At 40.6% G+C, this 21,779-nt stretch overlaps 1 protein-coding gene across 1 annotated transcript; it reads left to right on the top strand.

Annotated features, from left to right (window-relative positions):
• The first annotated feature begins 2,307 nt into the window (after positions 1-2,307).
• Positions 2,308-10,117, top strand: MED18 (mediator complex subunit 18). Its single transcript, XM_039231902.1, has 3 exons — positions 2,308-2,452; positions 3,048-3,190; positions 9,198-10,117. Exons 2-3 carry the CDS (start codon positions 3,118-3,120, stop codon positions 9,749-9,751), a joined length of 627 nt encoding a protein of 208 aa, XP_039087833.1. The 5' UTR covers positions 2,308-2,452; positions 3,048-3,117; the 3' UTR covers positions 9,752-10,117.
• Positions 10,118-21,779: the final 11,662 nt, after the last annotated feature.

The raw sequence follows: 21,779 nt of genomic DNA, 5'->3' as shown, positions 1-21,779 counted from the left end.
ACTCATCTTTCCTGCCTCGCCCACAGTGCTTTGTGTTTCCCAGCTCAGAAAAAAACAAACCAAAAAAACTACCATAGTCACCTAAGGTAGAAATCTAGACACCTGTGACTCCTTCTATCTTTAGCTCTGGTTAGTCATCAAAGCATTCTATATTTTTAAAATTGATCTTTTTTCCTGCAATTATCTCTCAGCTGGAGTTGTGCCAAAGATCCTCACTGGTCTTTCTCCAGGCTCTCCTTTCTCAAGTTTCTCTCCATATTGCAACCAGGGTGATATTTTTATTGTGTATTGTTTCTTTCTTTTGAGAGCGAGTGAGCAGAAGAGGCAGACAAAGGGGGAGAGAGAGAATTCCAAGCAGGCTTCTCAGTGTGGAGCCTGATGCACGCTGGAACTCAAGAACTGTGAGATCATGACCTGTGCCAAAGTCCGACACTTAACCTGATGAGCCACTCAGATGCCCCCAGGTGATGTTTTTAAAGCTCACGGATGTTCTTTAGTCTGGCATGCAAATTCCTCCAGGATAGGGGCCTTATTCCTTCCCTGAACTCATTGATTTCTGGCCCCTAACCTCAGATTCTATATCCTAATTCTATTAAACTCAGTGTACTTTTGTACATGCTGTTCCCCTCACCTGAAACTCCCTTTCTTCCCTTCTTTATCTTACACCTATTATCCTTCAAGTTACTCTGGGCTTTGATTACCTTTTCCAGGAAGCCTTCACTGATACCCCCACGATGGATCAAGTGTCCTGCTTGCTTCCAAAGCAGTTGAGCTATTGATACCTCATTTTTCTATTGGATCAAATCACATGGTACAGGCTTAGTTTGACCCTCTGATTCCCACAACTTGCCTATAAACTCTTTTGAGGGTAAAGATGTCTAGACTTTTAAGAAATGTTCAATTAAAAAAAATGAATGGGAGGTAGTGTAGGTAACAGAACTAGAGCTAGACATGGAAGTACAGCACAATAAATTAATTAAGATAGAGGGCTCTGAAGTCAACCGTCTTACTTTTGTATTGCAGTCTCTCCACTACTTTGCATGTTAACAACTCGTTGCCTGGATTTCCCCATCAGTAAAATTACAGGAATGATTGTACTTGGCTCATAGGGCTGCTGTGAGGATCAAATTTAAAATTTTGATATTTTGTTCAGTAAGCATTTTTTGTATTAAAATATCATTTTTATCTTAGCTGAGTGTCTGTCTGTCTTTCTTTTTGGGCACCAACATTTTTATTTACCCACCTTCCTGGTCTTTTTCAATATTATAAACATTAACAAAACATTACAAACCAAATTCATCTTTTTGATCCAGGGTTGTGATAGGAACCATTATGTTACAAAGAGGTGGCAAATCTATACTTATTTTTAGGATTCTCTGGCCCTCTCTCTTTTTTTCTTTTTTTAATGTTTTATTTATTTCTGAGAGAAAGAGAGAAAGAGATAGCGTGAGCAGAGGAGGGTGAGAGAGAGAGAGAGAGGGAGACACAGAATCTGAAGCAGCCTCCAGGATCTGAGCTGTCAGCACAGATCCCGACGTGGGGCTTGAACCCACGAACCGTGAGTTCATGACCTGAGCCGAAGTCGGACGCCTAACTGACTGAGCCACCCAGGTTCCCCTCTCTGGCCCCCTCTCAAACTCCGGCTGTCAATTCTCGTGTCCTTTTTTGGCTGTTCCTTAACAGCCACCACTGAGTTTCTGGTGTACCTTTGATTTTTTTTCACCCCAGGAGAGTGCCTCATCCACTTCACTCTAATCCTAACTTTGTCCACACCTTATATACTCAACACAAAACAGGGTTCAATAAACATTCGTTGAATTTACTTATCTCCCTATATTTTCAACTTGAAGTAAAATATATACAGTAAAGTGAACATTGTTTTTGCTAAGCTTCCCAACTGTTCAGTAGATTATACTTCGCAGTAAAGGGTGTCTTATCACCTTCAGGTACATCAGCAAAAATACGTCTATTTTGTAACAGTCCCTCCTGTTTTCTGCAGCTCCCTTCCCCCAGGCTCTCTTTTGCCCCTGTCAGTTTCAAGATATTTCCTATACAAAACTCTCCAGGTCGTCGAACTTGAAAAAATATTTTCCTACAAGGAGGCCTATTACATCATCGCTCCCGGTAAAATCCAGTGGAATGCTCCCAAGGAGGCCGCCATCTTCCATACAGCGGAATGGCACCTTGCGCATGCGCCTTTGCTTGCGAGCCTGAAAAGAGATTTTTATCCCTTCTCGGCACCCTTATGTTGCGGGTCACAGGTGTCGAGATTCACGTGACGGGAGCTTCTTGCCGGAAATGGAAAGACTGGGAGGAGGTGTTGCAATATCCAGAGGGCTTTAACTTTAGGGCTGGGGGCTAATTGTCGTTTAAAGGCTCCGTGGGGCTGGGGTGGATATATTATCCATTTTGCGAGTAGAGACTACAGCGCGCTCGGAGGTGTATTTCTAGTGTAAGTGGGCACGTGTCGAGTGTAAGTGGGATGCTGACGTAAGGGGACCTAAACTATCCTCTTAATAGAACTTCATCTTCCGCCTCGCTGTCTTTGAAAGGCGTTTTCAGGGAGGCGGAACGCCTAGATTTTAGTTTGATCCAAGCTCTGCCACCGACTTGCTGTGTGTCCTTGGTCCCCTCTCTGAGTCTCAATATCTTCATCTATAAATTACAGAGTAGACAAAGTCTCTTAAGTCACTTTTCAGGTGTGAATGTTATCGCATGCCCGAGCCACAAAGTTTGGGGGTTAAATACAGTTGGCCCCATTTTATAAGGAAGACATTGAGTCCCAGCATGAAAGGATTGATGACTTCCTCAATATTGCACAGAAAACTTTTAGAGATTTCAGACTTTGAGACTAGAAGATTACGCTGTAACTCCATGACCAAGTCTCCTTTGTATATTTCTATATCATCAGTTCTTGAAACTGGCCTATACCAGTTACTCAAAAAGTTGAATGGGTGAATGAATCTTTTGATGTCAAGGCCGATGATACGAGCAGATCTGTTTTCTCTCCACCTCTCTGATGTATTAACAATGTAACTCCTCTTCAGGTGTTTCTTGTGCTTTACTTAACTGGGGACTCTGAAACCAGTTCTGTTGTTTGCAACTTAATCCGACACCATGGAGGCACCTCCAGTTACCATGATGCCTGTCACTGGCGGCACCATTAATATGATGGAGTACCTACTGCAAGGTAAGTGAACCAGGCAACTTGGATGGCCTGTTTTCCTCTTTCTGTTCAGCATCTGTGGAGATGAGAGGCTGTTAAAATCAGCCTGCATAATTTCTGACACCCAGTAGACAACAACTTTTCAAATAAATGTTAATTATGGTCAGAAACACATAACATTAAATTGAGTGTACAGTTAAGTGGTGTTAAGTGTATTCACATTGTTGTCTAGCTGATCTCTAGAATTTTTTCATCTTGCAGAACTTAAACTCCGTCCCAGTTAAACACTAATTGCTCCTTTCCCCTCCCCTCAGCCCTTGGCAACCCCCTTTCTACTTTGTTTCTGATTTTGACCACTTTATATAACTCATATGAGTGGAATCTTACAGTGTTTGTCTTTTTATGGCTTAATTACTTGGCATAATATCCTTGAGGTTTATCCCTATTGGAGCATGTGTCAGGATTCCCCTTTTTTAGGGCAAATAACATTTCATTGTGTGTAAATACTACATTTTATTTACCCATTCATCTGTCATTTGGGTTGCTTTCACCTCTTGGTTATTGTGAATAATGCTACATCAAACATGGGTATGCAAATATCCCTTCAAGATCCTGCTTTGAATTTTCAATATATGCCCAGAAGTGGGATTACTGGATCGTTATGGTAATCCTATGATACTGTTATTAACTCCATTTTATAGATCAGGAAATAGGTAAAGTAATTTTCCCAGATGAGAAAACTCAAGATCCAGAGACAGTAGTGATTTTCAGGAGGTCATATAATCTTTAGTGGAAGAGTTTAGACTTTAATTCAGATTATTCATTTAATAACTTAATATGAACAACAAAAGGTTATTCTCATTCCTCAGGCTTTCTCTCCGTCAGTCCTTCCCAACTCAGTAAGTGCCACTGTCATTCACCAGTTGCAAGAACCAAACATCCTGGAGTCAAATCTCTGTTTTTCACTTGACTCCCACAGCTAGTCCATCTCTAAGTCTTATTCATTTTACTTCCAAAGTATATTTTAAAAATGTTTACTGTTTATTTACTTATTTTGAGAGTGAGAGAGAGCGACTAGTCTGGCTGCTTTGTGTATATATTTTAAAATATGATTTCTTTACCTTTTTTAAAGTTTATTTATGTGTTTTAAGAGACAGAGTGAGCAAGCGGGTGAGGGGCAGAGAGGGAGAGGGAGAGAGAGAGAATCCCAAGCAGACTCCACACTGTCAGCTCAGAGCCCAATGCAGGGCTTGAACCCACAAACTGTGAGATCATGACCTGAGCTGAAGTCGGATGTTTAACTGACTGAGCCTCCCAGGAGCCCCCCAAAATATATTTTAAATATGTATTTTCTCTACCTATAATGCCACACCCTGGTTTATCATCGTTCTTCTGACCTACTTCAGTCACCTATTACTCACTACATTGCTTCCACTTTTGATTATCTGTCTCTTTCCAAATAACAGATAGTCATCTTTTTAAAAAATTGTCTTATTGGGGCCCGTAGGTGGCTGATTCAGTTAAGCATCTGACTCTTGATCTCAGCCTGGGTCTTTTTTTTTTTTTTTTTAAGATTAAAAAAATGTTTATTTATTTTTGAGAGTGTGAGTGAGTGGGGGAAGGGCATAGAGAGAGGGAAAAGAGAGAATCTCAAGCAGACTCCACAACTGCCAAATTTTGCCATATTTGCCTCATCTCTTTTTTTGCTGTTTTTTTTTTCCTTTTTTAAGATTTTATTTTTAAGTAATCTCTACACCCAATATGGGGCTCAAACTTACAACACTGAGATCAAGAGTCACATGCTTTACTGATTGTGCCAGCTAGGCACCCCTTTTTTGCTGTTCTTAAGGAAAATTTCTTTTCTTTTTTTTTTTAAATTTTGTTAGCGTTTTTATTCATTTTTGAGAGACAGAGAGAGACAGAACACTAGCGGGGTAAGGGCAGAGATGGAGACACAGAATCCGAAGCAGGCTCCAGGCTCTGGGCTAGCTGTCAGCACAGCCTGACACAGGGCTCAAACCCACGAACTATGAGATCATGACCTGAGCTGAAGTCGGATACTTAACCAACTGAGCCACCCAGGCGCCTTGAAAATTTCTGACCTTACCACATTTTACCCCTAAACTCTTCAGTTTGCATCTCTAAAAAACAAGGATATTTAAAAAAAAAAAAAAAAATTATGTTTATTTATTTTTGAGAAAGGGAGCACACACGCAAGTGGGAGAGGAGCAGAGAGAGGGAGACAGAGGATCCGAAGCAGATTCCACACTGACAGCAGAGAGCCAGACTCAGGGCTTGAACTCACAAACCGTGAGATTACAACCTGAGCCAAAGTCGGACACTTAACCAACTGAGTCACCCTAGGCTCCCCAAAGGATAATTTTCTTCATTTTCTTCAGCCCTAATGCCATTATTATTATCTTGAGAAAATTAATCATATATATCAATATCATCTAACATCTAGTTTATGTTCAAAAGTTTCCCCCCAGTTGTCCCCAAAATGTGTTTTGGAACCAAGATGCCATCAAGTTTTATTAGATTTGATCATTGTGCCTCTTAAGTCTCTTTTAATTTGGACCAGTCTCCCCTCACTCACACTTTTTTTCTTCATGACCGCGTCTTGTTGAAAAGTCCATACCAGAGGTGCCTGGGTGGCACAGTCAGTTAAACATCCGACTTCGGCTCAGGTCATGATCTCACGGTTCATGGGTTCGAGCCCCGTGTCGGGCTCTGTGCTGACAACTAGTTCAGAGCCTGGAGCCTGTCTCTGATTCTGTGTCTCCCTCTTTCTCTGACCCTCTCCTGCTCACACTGTCTCTCTCTCTCAAAAAAATAAATAAAACATTAAAAAAAAAAAAAAAAAAGAAAAGTCCTTACCAATTTTCCTGGAATGATTCTTTTACAATATAAATCTGGTCATATCTTTCCCTATTTTGTTGAAAATAAACTGTAAAGCTCATAGCTGCCCTGGTGACCTTGGAATACAATACGACCCTCACCAGGGACTGTGTGTAAGGCCTACACGCTGTGGCCCAGGCCACATCCCCCTTTCACTGGTGTTTCCATCTCACTTACTGAGCTTCAAGCACACTGATACCTTTTCATTTTCTTGAATTCCCCAGCCCCTTTCCTGCCTCTGTGCCTTAGCACTTGATCTCTCTGCCTCAGTACTTTTCTCCACCTCTTCAAATAACCATTTCATTTTCATCCTCAGGTCTCAGCTCCATTGTATCCTCTTAGGGAGATTTTCTCTGACTCCAACCCCTCAGGTCTTTTCTCCACCCCCAGCAATTGCTCTCTATCCCATCTCCCTTTTATTTCCTTGTATCTCTTCATATACTTATTTATTTTTGTTTCCCCCACTAAACTGTAATCTCCATGAGGATATAGACCTCTACTTCCTAAGATGCTGCCTGGAATAGCATTCAAGAAATATAGGTTGAGGGGGTGCCTGTGTGGCTCTGTCAGTTGAGCATCTGACTTGGGCATAGGTCATGATCTCCAGTTCATGAGCTCGGGGCCCACTTTGGATCCTCTGTCCCTCTCTCTCTCTCTCTCTCTCTCTCTCTCTCTGCCCCTCCCCCGCTCTCTCAAAAATAAACATTATTAAAAGATAAGAAGTATAGGGGCGCCTGGGTGGCTCAGTCGGTCAAGTGTCCAACTTCAGCTCAGGTCTTGAACTCACGGTTCGTGGGTTCGAGCCCCGCGTCGAGCTCTGTGCTGACAGCTCAGAGCCTGCAGCCTGCTTCTGAGTCTGTGTCTGCTCCTCCCCCGCTCACGCTCTGTTTCTCTTTCTCTCAAAAATAAATAAAACATTTAAAATAGAAGAAGAAGTATAGATTGAATGAACCAATACTTAAAAAGCTCCTCAAATGTTTGAGGAATGAACAAACACCTGTCTGATACTGTCCCGAATGTAGGGTACAGTGTATTGAATGCAGGACCTGTTCCCTGGTCCCATGATCTTCTGTCCTGGAGTTCCTGAGATATGATCTCTTGTTGCTTTTCCTACAACACTGTCCATTGCCAGAAGTTCAGTCCTTTGAGTCCCACCATCAATATATACCACAATAACAATCTATATACTCTTACTCACTTTAACAGATCTATTCAATAAATATTTGAATTATGTTCCTAGCAGGAAAGGAAGAAAGATGAATAAAGTATTAATACGCGATCGGTATATTGAAAGATGACAAAAGAATTGAAGTAATAATGCTAAAAGAAACTAAAGCAGGGAGGTGGAAAACGATTGGAGAGAGACCTGCGGTCTTTATTTAGGGTGATTAGAAACCATGTCTCTGCTAAAGTGATACTTGAACAAAGACCTAAAGAAAGTGATGGGGTGAGGCATGCAAATATCAGTGAGAAAAACGTTCTACGTGTAGGGAATAAGGGAAGGGGCTCCGAAGAGAAATACTTTATCAAATACTTGCATTTTCAGGAAGTAGTAGGAGGAAGATCACGGTGGCTAGAGACAGTGATGTAGGGAGATAGTGAAAGAAATGGTGCTGGACTCATAGCAGAGACCACAACGTATAGGGCCTTCTAGATGATAGTAAAGACTATGAGATTTATTCTGGGTTTTTGTTTTTTAATTTTTTTTTTAATCTTTGTTTTTGAGAGAGAGAGACAGAGCATGAGTGGCAGAGGAACAGAAAGAGAGGGAGACACAGAATCTGAAGCAGGCTCCAGGCTCTGAGCTGTCCGCACAGAGCCTGACGCGGGGCTCAAACTCACAAACCGTAAGATCATGACCTGAGCCAAAGTTGGACACTTCACCGACTGAGCCACCCAGGCGCCCCAACTTTGGGATTTATTCTGAATGACACAGGAAGCCATCGGAGGTTTCTGAGCAGAAGAGTGTCATTATCTGCCTCCTCTTCTAGAAAGAGCATTTAGCCGTGTGTGGAGAAGGGAGCGGCAAGGGTAGAAGTAGGCTATTGGAAAAAGCAGGCAAGAAATGAAGGAGACTTGGACCAGATGGAAATGAGTGAGAGAGTGAGAAGTGCTTGGATTCTGCATATCTTTAAAAAACATGAATTGGATGTAGGTGTAGGGGAAAGTAAGGAGTCAGGATGATTCTGTGGTTTGGAGCCTGAGCAACTGGAGGCAGAGGGTTTCCACTGACTGTGGTGGAGAAGATTGCAGGAGGAATAGGATTATGGAGGGAAAACCCACAGCCGGACACTGAACATATAAAGGTGAAGATGTCTGTTAGGTATCAAAGTGGAAAAATTGAGTAGGCAGTTGGATATATGAAGTTCATGAGATGTAAATATGGGAGTCCTCAGGGCATAGGTGATATTTAAAGCCATAGCACCCCAAATTAGGTCACCTAGGGAGGAAGAGATTATTGATAAAGAAGACGAGGATTGAGTCCTAGGATCCTCCAGTAATTAGGGAGGATGAGAAAGACCCAGCAAAGTAGATTTAAAAGGAATGGCCAGTGAATTAGGTGAAGAACTAAGAGTTGTGTCTCAGAGACCAAGAGAAGAAAGATTTCAAAGTGGGTATAATCTAATAAGCATACCCAAATGCTGCTAGGAGGACGAAAAAGATGGGAGCAAAGATTAGTGTATTTCTATGGAGCGTTTCATTCTTCTACTTCAATATAGTATGTAAAAAGGAAATGTTGTAATCTCCAGATGGGAAACTTGTGTTTGCCGGAAATAGAAGATAATTTTTTTAGATAAATGGCAACAAAATAGTGTTATTATTCTAGATAGATTCTCTTGCTGTTAAAGACTCTGAGCCCAAAGCCTGCTGGAGACTAGCATTTAGAGAATGCCTAAAGACTTTCTAGTCCCGAACAAGACAATGCAAAAAAAATGAAAAGGAATTAACTTTATCATAATGTTGTCCAATACTTTGGCAGTGTAATCCCTCAAAAATCTCATATATTGGACCTGTACTTTGCAAAGCACTGCGGTAAACTGTTTGGGTTTTTCATTGAAGTTTTTTCAATCATTTGCTAATCCCAGTACCCTAAACAAAAGATGGGGCTCAACAATCCTCTTTCCTTCTTCAGGAAGCGTTCTAGATCACAGTCTGGAAAGCCTCATCCACCGCCTTCGTGGTTTGTGTGACAACATGGAACCCGAGACTTTCCTTGACCATGAGATGGTGTTCCTCCTTAAGGGCCAGCAGGCCAGTCCGTTTGTCCTACGGGCCCGGCGGTCTATGGATAGGGGCGGGGGACCCTGGCACCTGCGCTACCTGGGACAGCCAGAAATGGGAGACAAGAACCGCCACGCCCTGGTGCGAAATTGCGTGGACATTGCGACATCTGAGAACCTCACTGACTTCTTAATGGAGATGGGCTTCCGCATGGACCACGAGTTTGTCGCCAAGGGTCACTTATTTCGTAAGGGTATCATGAAGATTATGGTGTACAAGATCTTCCGCATCCTGGTGCCAGGAAACACAGACAGCACTGAGGCCTTGTCACTCTCTTACCTCGTGGAACTGAGTGTTGTTGCGCCAGCGGGGCAGGACATGGTCTCTGATGACATGAGGAACTTTGCTGAGCAGCTGAAACCTCTGGTTCACCTAGAGAAAATAGACCCGAAAAGGGTCATGTGACTAAGAGGGTCTGTCTGCCCCTGGGGCCTGCCCTCCCCTGTTACACAAAAGAAAATGTAATAAATGCCTCTTTTCACCACGGCCAGCCAGGGCGTTCTTCCCTCAGAAAGGAGGACAGTGAGAACTTAGTTGGTTCTTTATACCGTTTTCCTCATGTGGCAAGTTCACTCTTGTGACGGACAGCCTTTCCAGATTAAAGGCTGAGGATAACCTGAAGAATCTATCCAATTCCTCTATAAAGAGGGGAAACCAGAATAAATTAGCTTTTAGAAAGAAAAACCTTTTTAATTTTTTGTTGCTATTTGTGTATCAGACTTGTAAAGCAGAGGCTGTGAGTTTGTATTAGGTGGTAATAAAGCCTGTGAAGAAAAACATCTGTGATTCTGATTCTTTATTACCCTGCTAATTTGGGGTAGACTCACTACCCTTTGGAACAAAAAGAAAAAAAACATGGCAGTTTTTAGTTTTATTTATTTTTTTTATTTTTTAAGTATATTTATTTTGAGAGAGAGCAAGTATGAGAGGGGGAAGGGCAGGGAGAGGGAGAAAGAGAATCAGAAGCAGGCCCCACACACTATCAATATGGAACCCAATGTAGGGCTCCATCTCGTGAACCACAAGATGGTGACTTGAGCTGAAATCAAGAGTCTGCTGCTTAACCAGCTGAGCCACTCGGATGCCCCGACACTTTTTAGTTTTAATTTTGATAGAGGTGAGGGGTGCCTGGGTAGATCAGTCAGCTAAGCGTCTGACTCAGTTTCGGCTTAGGTCATGATTTCACAGTTTTGTGAGTTCGAGCCTTGCGTCAGGCTCTGTGCTGGTGTTGCAGAGCCTACTTGGGATTTTTTCTCTTCTCCCTCTCTCTGCCCCTTCCCACACTGTCTCTGTCTTTTTCTAAATAAATAAACAGGAGTGCCTGGGGGGCTCAGTCGGTTAAGCATCTGACTTCAGCTCAGGTCATGATCTTGCAGTTCATGAGTTCAAATTCCACATCAGGCTTTGTGCTGACTGCTCAGAGCCTGGAGCCTGCTTCAGATTCCGTGTTTCCTTCTGTCTCTGCCCCTCCCTGACTCACACTCTGTCTCACTCTTTCTCTCAAAACAAAAAAAGTTAAAATAAATCAACTTAAAAAATGTTAAAAATTTTTTTGATAGAGGTGATAGTTTTTACCTTTAACCAAAGTGGCACGTTTATTGAAAAATTTTTACAGACAAAAATAAAAAATAACCTATAATCCTGTTACTCAAAGAGATATCCTATTTCTGTTCTGGTGTATGTCCTTCTAGTCTTTTATAAATTTATGTATATGAGATATATTTTTTAATGTTAATTTTGAAAGAGAGAAAGCATGAGTGGGGGAGGGGCAGAGAGGAAGGGAGAGAGAGAATCCCAAGGTCAATACTCAGAACAGAGCCTGATACAGGGCTTGATTTCATGACCTGAACCAAAATCAAGAGTTGAATGCTTAACTTACTGAACCACCCCAGTGCACCATGATATGTTTATTTTATAAAAATACTCTGGGGCACCTAATAGCTCAGTTAAGCGTCTGACTTCAGCTCAGGACACGATCTCACAGTTCGTGAGTTCAGTCCCCACATCAGGCTTATTGCTGTCATCACAGAGCCCACTTCAGATCTTCTCTCCCTCTCTCTATGCCCTTTGTGTGCACTCTCTCTGTGTACTCTCTTTCTCAAAAATAAACATTTAAAAAAATCTAAAAAACCCACTCTGTATATACTGGTTTATACCCTCCTTTTTTTATCATTAACACCTTTCTAGGACCTTAGGCTTATAGTGTCCTTCTGTAAAAACAAACAAAAAACTTTATTTAAATAGGGAAACAGAGGTAGAGATTAATTTTCTCTGGGCTATACAACTATTAATTAGCAGAGCTGGTGTGTAAATATTGGTACTTGTAATTGCTATCTGTATCCCTTATGGATTTTTCATAACTTAATTGATTCCCACACTTTGGGATTTTTTAGTTTGATCCTAATTTTTGGCTTTTATAAATAATCCTGTAATGCGAGTGTTTTTCATTACATCATTGTTGGCATCTCTGACTATTCTTTAGGATAAATCCTAGGGCACTGTTCAGTCAAAGAGTATGCACTATTTTAAGATTTCTGCCATGCATTGCCAAATACCTTCCAGAAATGTCCCAGTTTTCACTCCTACCAACGGTAAATGAAGTTCCCAAAAATGTTGCCAAAACTGGGTGTGACCATGAAAACTTGTTTTCCCATTTGATGATAAGTGGTAACTATTTTTAGTTTCCTTTTTAAAATAGTCATCAGTGAGTAAAATCTTTTATGTTTACTCGACATTTTTTTCTTATGTATTTACCCTTTCATTGATTGTTCATCTTATCTAGGAGCCTTTATAAAAATTTTCCCCATTTAGCATTTGAATTTAATTTTTTCTTTTTTTAAATATTTTTATGTTTTATTTATCTTGGAGACAGAGAGACAGAGCATGAGCAGGTAAGGGGCAGAGAGAGAGGGAGACAAAGAATCTGAAGCAGACTCCAGGCTCTGAGCTGTCAGCACAGAGCCTGACACGGGGCTCGAACCTATGAACCATGAAATCATGGCCTGAGCCGAAGCCGGATGCTTAACTGACCGAGCCACCCAGGTGCCCCTAATTTTTTCTTTTTTTAAGTATCAGTTCTTAGTGGGATAAATGTGTTGCTCATTTTAACACTTGTAGAATTTTTTGTAATACACTGGAGAGAGTTTGGCTTGCTAAAAATTGTAGGTTATTAAAAATTTTCATTTTTTTTCTGGTTCCTGCACTTAGATCACACCCCAGTTGAGCTACATTGGATACATCATTATCCTCTTTGGATCTTAGTTACTTGAAATATTATATGAATATTCTGTTAGGGTGCTTAGGCTACAAGTAACAGAAAACCTATCCAAAGCTACCTTAAACGGTAAGGGTGGATTATCTCATGAAACGATAAGTTCTACAATAGAGCAGCTTCTAAGTTGGGTAGCTAGTTATTTCTCTGGCCCTGGCATCCTGTTCTTAGCTTTCCCCTGAATGTTTTCAAGATAGTTTCCCCACCCTCTCAGTTACAGATTGCATAAATGGGCAAATCCTGTTCCTTTCTTCACAGCATATTAGCATAACGACTCAGGCAAATCCCCTTTCTTGTTTTGTACTCTGCCCCCTTATTCCTAAACTCTATTTTCCTTCCCTCTATAGGTACCCAATTTGATATGTTTGATGTGTGTCTGTGATGCTAATCTTGTAATATGTAGAGTTATATGAACCTGTTCAATTCACACAAATGATAGTGTGCTACAAACATTGTTTTATTTATTTATTTTTTTTAAATATTTTATTTATTTCTAGGAGAGAGACAGAGAGAGACAGCGTGAGCAGGGGAGGGTCAGAGAGAGAGGGAGATACAGACTCTGAAACAGGCTCCAGGCTCCGAGCTGGCAGTCAGCACAGAGCCCGACGCGGGGCTCGAACCCACGAACCGCGAGATCATGACCTAAGCAAAAGTCGGACGCTTAACCGACTAAGCCACCCAGGCGCCCCTGTTTTATTTTTAAAAATTAACATTGCTTTTGGGATATGCTCTTGTTGCTATATATAAACCTACCTCATAACTACCAACTTGTATGTGCTTTTTTTAAAAAATCAATTTATTTATTTTGAGAGAGAGAGTATGCATGTGCAGGGGAGAGCATGCATGTGCAGGGGAGAATCTCAAGCAGGCTCTGCGCTCCCAATGTGGGGCTTGATACAGGGCTCAGTCCCATGAACTGTGAGATTATGACCTGAGTTGAAATCAAGAGTGGGACACTGAACCACCTGAGCCACCCAGGGGCCCCTGGCAGGTGTTTTAAATGTTTTCACTCACGTGTTTCTCACAATAACCCTAGGAAGTAAACATAACTCCCATTTTATAGATGAGAGTGAGATACAGAGAATTTACTCAGATTTTTTTTTCCATTGTTCAGAGTCAGAATTAGTAAACAGTGGAGGCTGAATTTTAACTCAGTGTAGCTCCAGAATCCAGGCACATTACTGCATATACTGTATTTTACTCCTTTAGTTCCTGGACGATGTAAATCTAGATTGCCATCAACACTCTTATTACCATAAAAAGTGCTAAAATAAGCAAATTTGTAAATTGATGTGGAATATTCCTCTGAACCATATACCTATGAGCATGCTCACGTTCGCCAAATATTGCCAGATAATGTTTTCAGAATGGCTGTGCTATTTTATATTGCTGTAACCAGGGCACAAGAACTCGTATCTGCATCCTCTTTGTAATTTGTGCCACTTTGAAGGACGTCAAGTGGCAGCTTTCATTTGTCTTGATTTGCATTTCTCTGGTGATAATCAATTTGAGCCTTTTTTAGCCTTTTTTATTTTTTTATTTTTTTTATTTTTTAAATGTTTTTATTTATTTCTAGGAGAGGGAGAGAGACAGCATGAGCAGGGGAGGGTCAGAGAGAGAGGGAGTCACAGACCGAAACAGGCTCCAGGCTCCGAGCTGGCAGTCAGCACAGAGCCCAACGCGGGGCTCGAACCCACGAACCGGGAGATCATGACCTAAGCGAATCGGACGCTTAACCGACTAAGCCACCCAGGCGCCCCTAGCATTTTTTAATGTACCTTTTTGTATATGAAACTGTGTAGATTTCTTGGTTTGTGAAACCCAATATCTATATCTTTTGCCTATTTTTCTATTTGGTTTCCTATCTTGTTCATTGGTAGGAGTTACATGTACATTCTAGACATTCCTTGTCTGTTTTAAACATTGCAGATCCGGGGCGCCTGGGTGGCTCAGTTGGTTAAGCGTCTGACTTCAGCTTAGGTCATGATCTCACAGTTCGTGGGTTCAAGCGCCATGTCGGGTTCTGTGCTGACAGCTAGCTCAGAGCCTGGAGCCTGCTTCAGATTCTGTATCTCCCTCTCTCTGACCCTCCCCTCCTCACGCTGTCTCTCTCTCTGAGAAATAAATTGAAAAAATAAAAAAAAGAATTAAACATTGCAGATCCTTTTCCCAGTCTGTCACCTTCCTGTTAAGCTTTTCTGCGATGTGATGTTGTTAATTCAACAGATCTCCTAATTTTGACCTTATGATTTGGAATCTTCTTTAGGAAGTCTTTATTTACCCAGAGGGAACAGTTTTTCCTTCATAGCTTTATAGTTTTCATTTCTTACATTTAGGTCTTTCATCCCGAGTCCACAATTAACATAGTTTCATGTAAAAATCCAGATTTTTTCTCCATACAGTGCGTTAGTTTTTCTATCACCATGGTAAAACAATCTTTTGAATGCTTTATGGTGCCACGTTTATCACATACTAAGTTCCCATGTATATGCATTCTTTCTAAATTCTGCATTCTATTCCATTGGTCTGTTCCTTCCTTTCAGTGCCAGCAACACAATGTTTTGTGTGTAGAGGCTTTGTGGTAGAGCCAGTTCTACCAGTTGGGCAGGTATCCCTGCTTTTATTTCCCTCTCCAAATTGACTTGGCTTCTGTAGACCTTTATTCTATCATACTCATAGAATAAGTTTCAGTTTCTCACCATTATTACTAGAATTTTTATTGGAACTTCTTTAAATATATATAGATCAATCTGCATGGAGAACTGACCTCTTTTCATGGAACACTCCCCATAATTCAATGTGGCAAGCTTCCTTCACCTCTTTCAGATCCTGCTAAAATGTCAAAGAAAGCCTTTCCTGACCATCCTAAGCACCACACTCACTCCCCATCACTCTCTGTTTATCTTATTTAATTTTTTTCATAGCATTTATTACTATCCAACTTAAGATTATTTATTTACTGCTTTCTCCACTATAATGTAAGATTCATGAGGAAAAGTGCTTTGTTTTGTTTTCTGCTATATCCCTAGCACTCAAAACAATGTCTGACCTTTGGTATTTATTCTGAATATTTGTTAAACAAGTGAATAAAATCTTTATATGGTGAAGTTATCCCAATTATGACATTTATCCAGGTTTTCTTATGTCCCCAAATAGAATTGAAAAAATAATTTGTAATGTTTATTTATTTTAGAGAAAGAGAGCAAGTGCATGCATGCGTGCTTCAGTGAGTGGGGGAGGGGCAGAGAGAGAGAGGGGACAAAGAATCTGAAGTGAGCTCTACAGGGACAGCACAGAGCCTGAGGCAGGGATCGATTCATGAACCATAAGATCATGGCCTGAGCTGAAGTCACACGCTCAACCAACTGAGCCACGCAGGTGCCCCCGAGTTGGAAAAAAAAAAATTTAATAAACTTCTTAGGCATTGCTTTTAGGCTAATTTCTGTAGACCATAAGTCAGCAAACTACACCTGTACGGGTCACCCTGCTGTCTGGTTTTGTAAATAAAGTTATTGGAACATCAACATTTATTTAAATATTGTCTATGACCACTTTTATTCTGCAATGACAGAACTGAGTGGCCACAACAGAGATCACAAAGCAGAAATTATTTACTATTTAGCCCTTTACAGAAAGTTTGCTGATCCTTGCTATAGACTATAGTTTAGTTGCTATTGTAAATTGTGTTATCTTTTTATTACGTTTTTAAGGTGAATATTCCTGTTATAGAAGGCTATTGAGTTTTGTAAAATGATTTCTATTCTTACAAATTTGATTAATAATGCTTTTATAGTTCTTATAGTTTGTCTGCTGATTATGTTGTTTCCCATGTAGACTATCATATCATTGGCAAGAGCGGCAAGCAGAGAGAGTACATACCCCTTTCACTTTTTTTCCTGTCTAAAAGAATGGGCCAGACTCTCCAATACTCTAGCTATCACTACTGGTAATAATGAGCACCCACAACTTAGTCCTGATATTGATGCTGTTGCCACAAGTGTCTCTATTAAGTATGATGGAAAATCATGTCATCATCGACAATAGCCAAACCACAGAAAGCCCAAATGTCTATCAACTGATGAATGGGTAAAGAAGAGGTGGTATATATATACAATGGAATATTACTTGACCACCAAAAAGAATGCAATCTTGCCATTTGCAACGATGTGGATGGAGCTAGAGTGTAATTATGTCAAGCAAAATATGTCAGTCACAGACAAATACCATACGATTTCACTCATAAGTGGAATTTAAGAAACAAAATAGATGAACATATGGGAAGGTAAAAAAAAAAAGAAGAAGAAGAAGAAGAAGAGAGAGAGGGAAACAAACCGTAGAGACTAACTAAGGGTTAATGGAGGGAGGTGGGTGGGGTGTGGGCTAAATGGATGATGTGTATTAAAGAGGGCACTTGTTATGATGAGCATTGGGTATTATATGAATCACTAAATTCTACTCCTGAAGCCAATATTACACTGTATGTTAACTAAGTAGAATTTAAATAAACGTTTGGAAGAAAAAAAAATCATGTGATTTTTACCCTTTGGTCAATTCATGTGTGAATTATATTGACAGACTTTCTGCTATTGGGCCATCCTTGTACTCCTGGAATCACTCTATTGCATCATGATACTATCTTTTAAATATCCCATTGGGTTTGAGTACCTATTATTTTGTTTAGGATATTTCAATTGTGGACTACCTTAATTGCCATCCAGAGATGCAAGTGACTACTCCCGATTTTTCCAACCTCTCTCCTAGAACTACAAGCTAAGCACTATGCTCAATGCTGGGTTCCAGCAATGGCTAAGATACAGTCCCTATCTTTAATAGCTCCCATTATAATGGCAGCAACAGACATTATACAGTTTGTATAGTCATAAAACGTACGTGAACAAAGGTCTCCTTCCCCAAATGAATGACCAAGCAGGTCTGCTTCCTTTTCCTCGGATACACTCAACACTCTTGTGTATGTATTATCTTTCTTTTCTTTTTTTTAAGTTTATTTGTTTATTTTGAGAGAAAGAAGAGGAGAGCACAAATGGGGGAAGGGCAAAATAGAGGGAGGGAGAGAGAGAGAGAGAGAAAGAGAAAGAATCCCAAGCAGACTCCGCACTGTCAACGCAGAGGTTGACATGGGGCTTGAACCCACAAACTGTGAGATCATGACCTGAGCTGAAATCAAGAGTCGGACATTCAACCGAGCCACCCAGGCACCCCTGTATTATCTTTCTTAACACCTTTTTCTCTTTGCCTTTCCCACTCATCTCTGCCTATGTGACTCTTACACAATCAATAAGGTCAAGCAATGGAAAGCATGTAACAGTGGTTAAGAGCTCAGGCTTGAGAGACAAATAGGTTCCAATTCTAGCCATGCCATTTATGAGCTATGTGACCTTGCACATACTGCCTCACCTCCCAGAGAATCCATTTCCTCATCTGTCAAACTGAGAAGAATACCTTCATTACATAAAGGATCCGATGAACTAACCTGTGTGAAGGCTTTCGACACAGGTGAGTCGCTAGAATTTTCCCTTTCTGTCCTGCAATCATTCCTGGACCACAAGAAGGACGCAGAGTCTCTCCCCTGACTTCTGACATTTGATGGCAGCAAAGTGGGCAGAATTTGTTTCACTTTTCATTATGTTCTCTGTATAGTTATCCTTTATAGACCTTACCATTTCATAGCTGTGTGTGTCTTGGCCAAATTATTTAAACTCTCAGAATTTCTGTTTTCTTATCTATAAGTAGGCGTATAATCATACCTACTTCATAGAGTTGTCATTATGAATTAAATGACCAATCTGCGTAAAGACCTAGCAGAGTACTGCTTAGCATTTATGGGCTGAATACTTGATAGCTGTTTTCAGTTTCAGTCTTATTCATATGCTTCTTACAGGGAAGAATTGTGTTTTATAGTGTAGCATAATGGTTAAGACTCTGGAGTCTTGAGTTTAAATGTGAACTCCACCACAAGTATGTTGCTCAATCTGGGTAGATCTCTTTAGGCCCTAGTTTTCTTATCTGCAAAATGGGAATAATAAAAGAACCCAGTTTCTAGAGGCTATTGTAGGGATTAAATGAAATAATCCACTCACCAAGCATTTAGCGCAATGCCTGGCGAAAATATTTATTGATCAATTATTATGTGCCAAGTAATTTGCTACATGCTTTATTTAGCAATGTTCTATTTTATTTCTGTGAACTCCATGACCCCTGCCTACCCTAGAACTACTCATATAATAACCTTCCAAATATTTATTGAATAAATGAGTGAGTAGATTAGTGAATGCTGAGTTGTACGCTACAAGAATCTTGCTTTTGGGAGCTTGTTTGTCCCAAGTTACCACTCCTCATTCCTTTGTGATGAGTTAGTGTATAAGCCATAAGGTTCAGCATCTGTAAAAAGCAGGAGAAGGTTATAGAAAGGGGGAGGTTGGAGACCCTGGCTTTTTTTTCTTTACTCTAGAGAAATCCCTCATGCTTTAATGCTTGAATTTATTTCTCAGAACTGGCAAAATGAATTTTAAAATGTTGCTGTGGACAAAAGTAAAATTTACAGCATTCAATGTCATGGAGAACATGGAGAAAGGAACACCTTTTTGAAGGAAATACAAATCTGATGCAATGAGCCTTGAGGCATTTAACCTAAGGAAATAATTAAGGGCGTGCACAAAGGTGTAGTTTAAGGCTGGTCATCTTGGTGATGGGTATAGCAGCAAAATGTGGAAATAATCTAGATGTCTCATAAAAGGAGATGGGATAATTAAATGATACTTTATTCATAAATGAGATATCTTGCAGTCCTTCAAAAAAAATTTGTAGTAATGAGTTTAATGATATGGAAAAATATTCCAGATAGTTAACTTATTAATTTTGTGACTTTAGGCAAATTACTTAACTTCTCTGCCTCTGTCTCCTTATCAGTAAATGGGAATATTAATATTGCCTTCCTTATGGTTATCATGAGGGCTAAATGAGTTATATGTAAGAAAACTTGGAATTATACCTTCCCCGTAGTAAACATTTATAGATATAAGCTGTAATTACTATTATGTGAAGTAAAATTTAAAAACAATGTGTATGGTATGCTATTACTTACAAAAATATATATATATAGGGAAAATGGTATGAAATACTCCAAAATTTTTTTAATGTTTATTTTTTGAGAGAGAGAGAGACAGAATGCAATCAGGAAGGGGCAGAGAGAGAGAGAGAGAGGGAGACACAGAATCCGAAGCAGGCTCCAGGCTCCGAGCTGTCAGCATAGAGCTCGACATGGGGCTTGAACCCACGAACCATGAGATCATGACCTGAGCTGAAGTAGGACGTTTAACCGACTAAGCCACCCAGGTGTCCCTGAAATACTTCAAAATGTTAACAGTTATTGCTTGGTGTTAGAAATAATGCTGTACATTTTACTGTTTTGCCTTTTTTAAAAATGATAAATGTTTGTCTTGTGTAGCCTAAAAATAATAATAATTTTTAAAGAAAACAAAGCAGAAAAAGATCATTCCTTTAGTAGGGGACTGAGAGTGACTGTTCCCACCCTGTCTGTACTCTTCTTGTTAGCTGGTGTGGCTGGTGTTTAAAAGATGGTCTCCCCTCTTCTGAAAGGAGAGACAAAGAGGCGGACCCACTGTCCAGGATGCCCTCAGGCAGTGGCAAGTTCTTAGCATAGTGGGGCTGGCAAAATAGAACAAACACTGAACTCTAGAGGTGAACAGGATATGAGTCATCACACTGTTATTTTGTCAAGTTGACTATAATTGTTTCTATGTTTTCCTTGGAGGTGTGAATGTGAAGTGATGAGACTAATTTAAAAAAACAAACAAACCTCAAATATACCAGAAGATGAACATCTAAATAAGTGGCTCAGCTCCCTGCAAAGGTCTCATTTTGAGAAATCACACACTTATTTACAAATTTTTGCTATTGTTCATATAATTTTTTAGACTTTTGCGGGGGGAAGAGGGAAGCCAAACCAACTGACCTCAAAATTGGTTCAGATGAAATATTTTTCCAGCTCCTAATTTATTAAAATTGTGATTACTGAGTGCTTTTCTTTTTTTAATTTTGGAGACAGAAAGCACAAGCAGGGGAGAGGGGCAGAGAGAGAGGGAGAGAGAATCTTAAATGAGTGCCATGCTCAGTGCAGAGCCCTACACGGGGCTGTATCCCACAACCTTGGGATCATGACCTAGCCGAAATCAAGAGTTGGATGCTCAACTGACTGAGCCACCCTGATGCCCCATTACTAAGTGCTTTTTTAAGATGCAGTGAAATGGGTATCATTCAAGTGTTCCTAGTGGCATTATAAATTAATAAAAACCTACTGGAAAGCATTTTGGAAGTCTTCATTTTACTGGTGAAAAAACAGAGGCTCATGGAGAAACATGCCAAGGTCACAGCTATGAGAGGCAGAAGTGGATTTTAACTTAGGCTGCTTTCAGACATATCTTTTCAAGACTCAGTGCTGCACTGTAGTGCTCCCGCCGTTTGCATAAGTTTATTTGGTTGGCTTACATTGATGGGCAGGAAGAGAAAAGCTTGCATAGGAAAGACAGCCTGATGTCCCGCTGCCCAGCCTTGAGGACCTGCTTGTATCTGCGTTCTGTAGAGAGAGGAGCTGCAAATTAAAACTGTTTTCCTATTTTTTTAATGTTTATTTTTGAGAGAGAGAGAGAGAGAGAGAGAGTGAATGTGTGTGTGTGTGTGTGTGTGCCGCACGCACTAGTCCGGGAGGGGCAGAGAGGGAGGGGGACAGAGGATCTCAAATGGACTCTGTGCTGATAGCAGCGAGCCAAATGCGGGGCTAGAACTCACAAATGGCGAGATGGTGACCTGAGCCTAAGTCAGATGCTTAACCAACTGAGCTACCCAGTAGCCCCTGTTTTCCTATTTCATTCCAAGTCTCAAGCAGAGCTACTCTGGGGTCCAGGTGACAGAATGTGGAAAGGTTAGAGGAGAATGGTCTCTTCCACCATTTTTGAAGTATACTCCACTTTCTTACAATGTGGACTTTGAGGAATTGCGCCATTATTTTGAGGTGGACACAAACTGGTAAGGTCATCAGGGTTAGTGAAGTTCCAACCCTAGCCAAGAATCCTAAGAGGTTCCTTGGACGGTGACACTGGTGGCCAAAGTAGGAGCAGGTGAGTG

This window comes from Hyaena hyaena, unplaced genomic scaffold (assembly GCF_003009895.1).
Source record: "Hyaena hyaena isolate Hyena2069 unplaced genomic scaffold, ASM300989v1 scaffold_3, whole genome shotgun sequence".
Lineage (NCBI taxonomy): Eukaryota > Metazoa > Chordata > Mammalia > Carnivora > Hyaenidae > Hyaena > Hyaena hyaena.
This window is presented reverse-complemented; position numbering and strand designations above follow the sequence as displayed.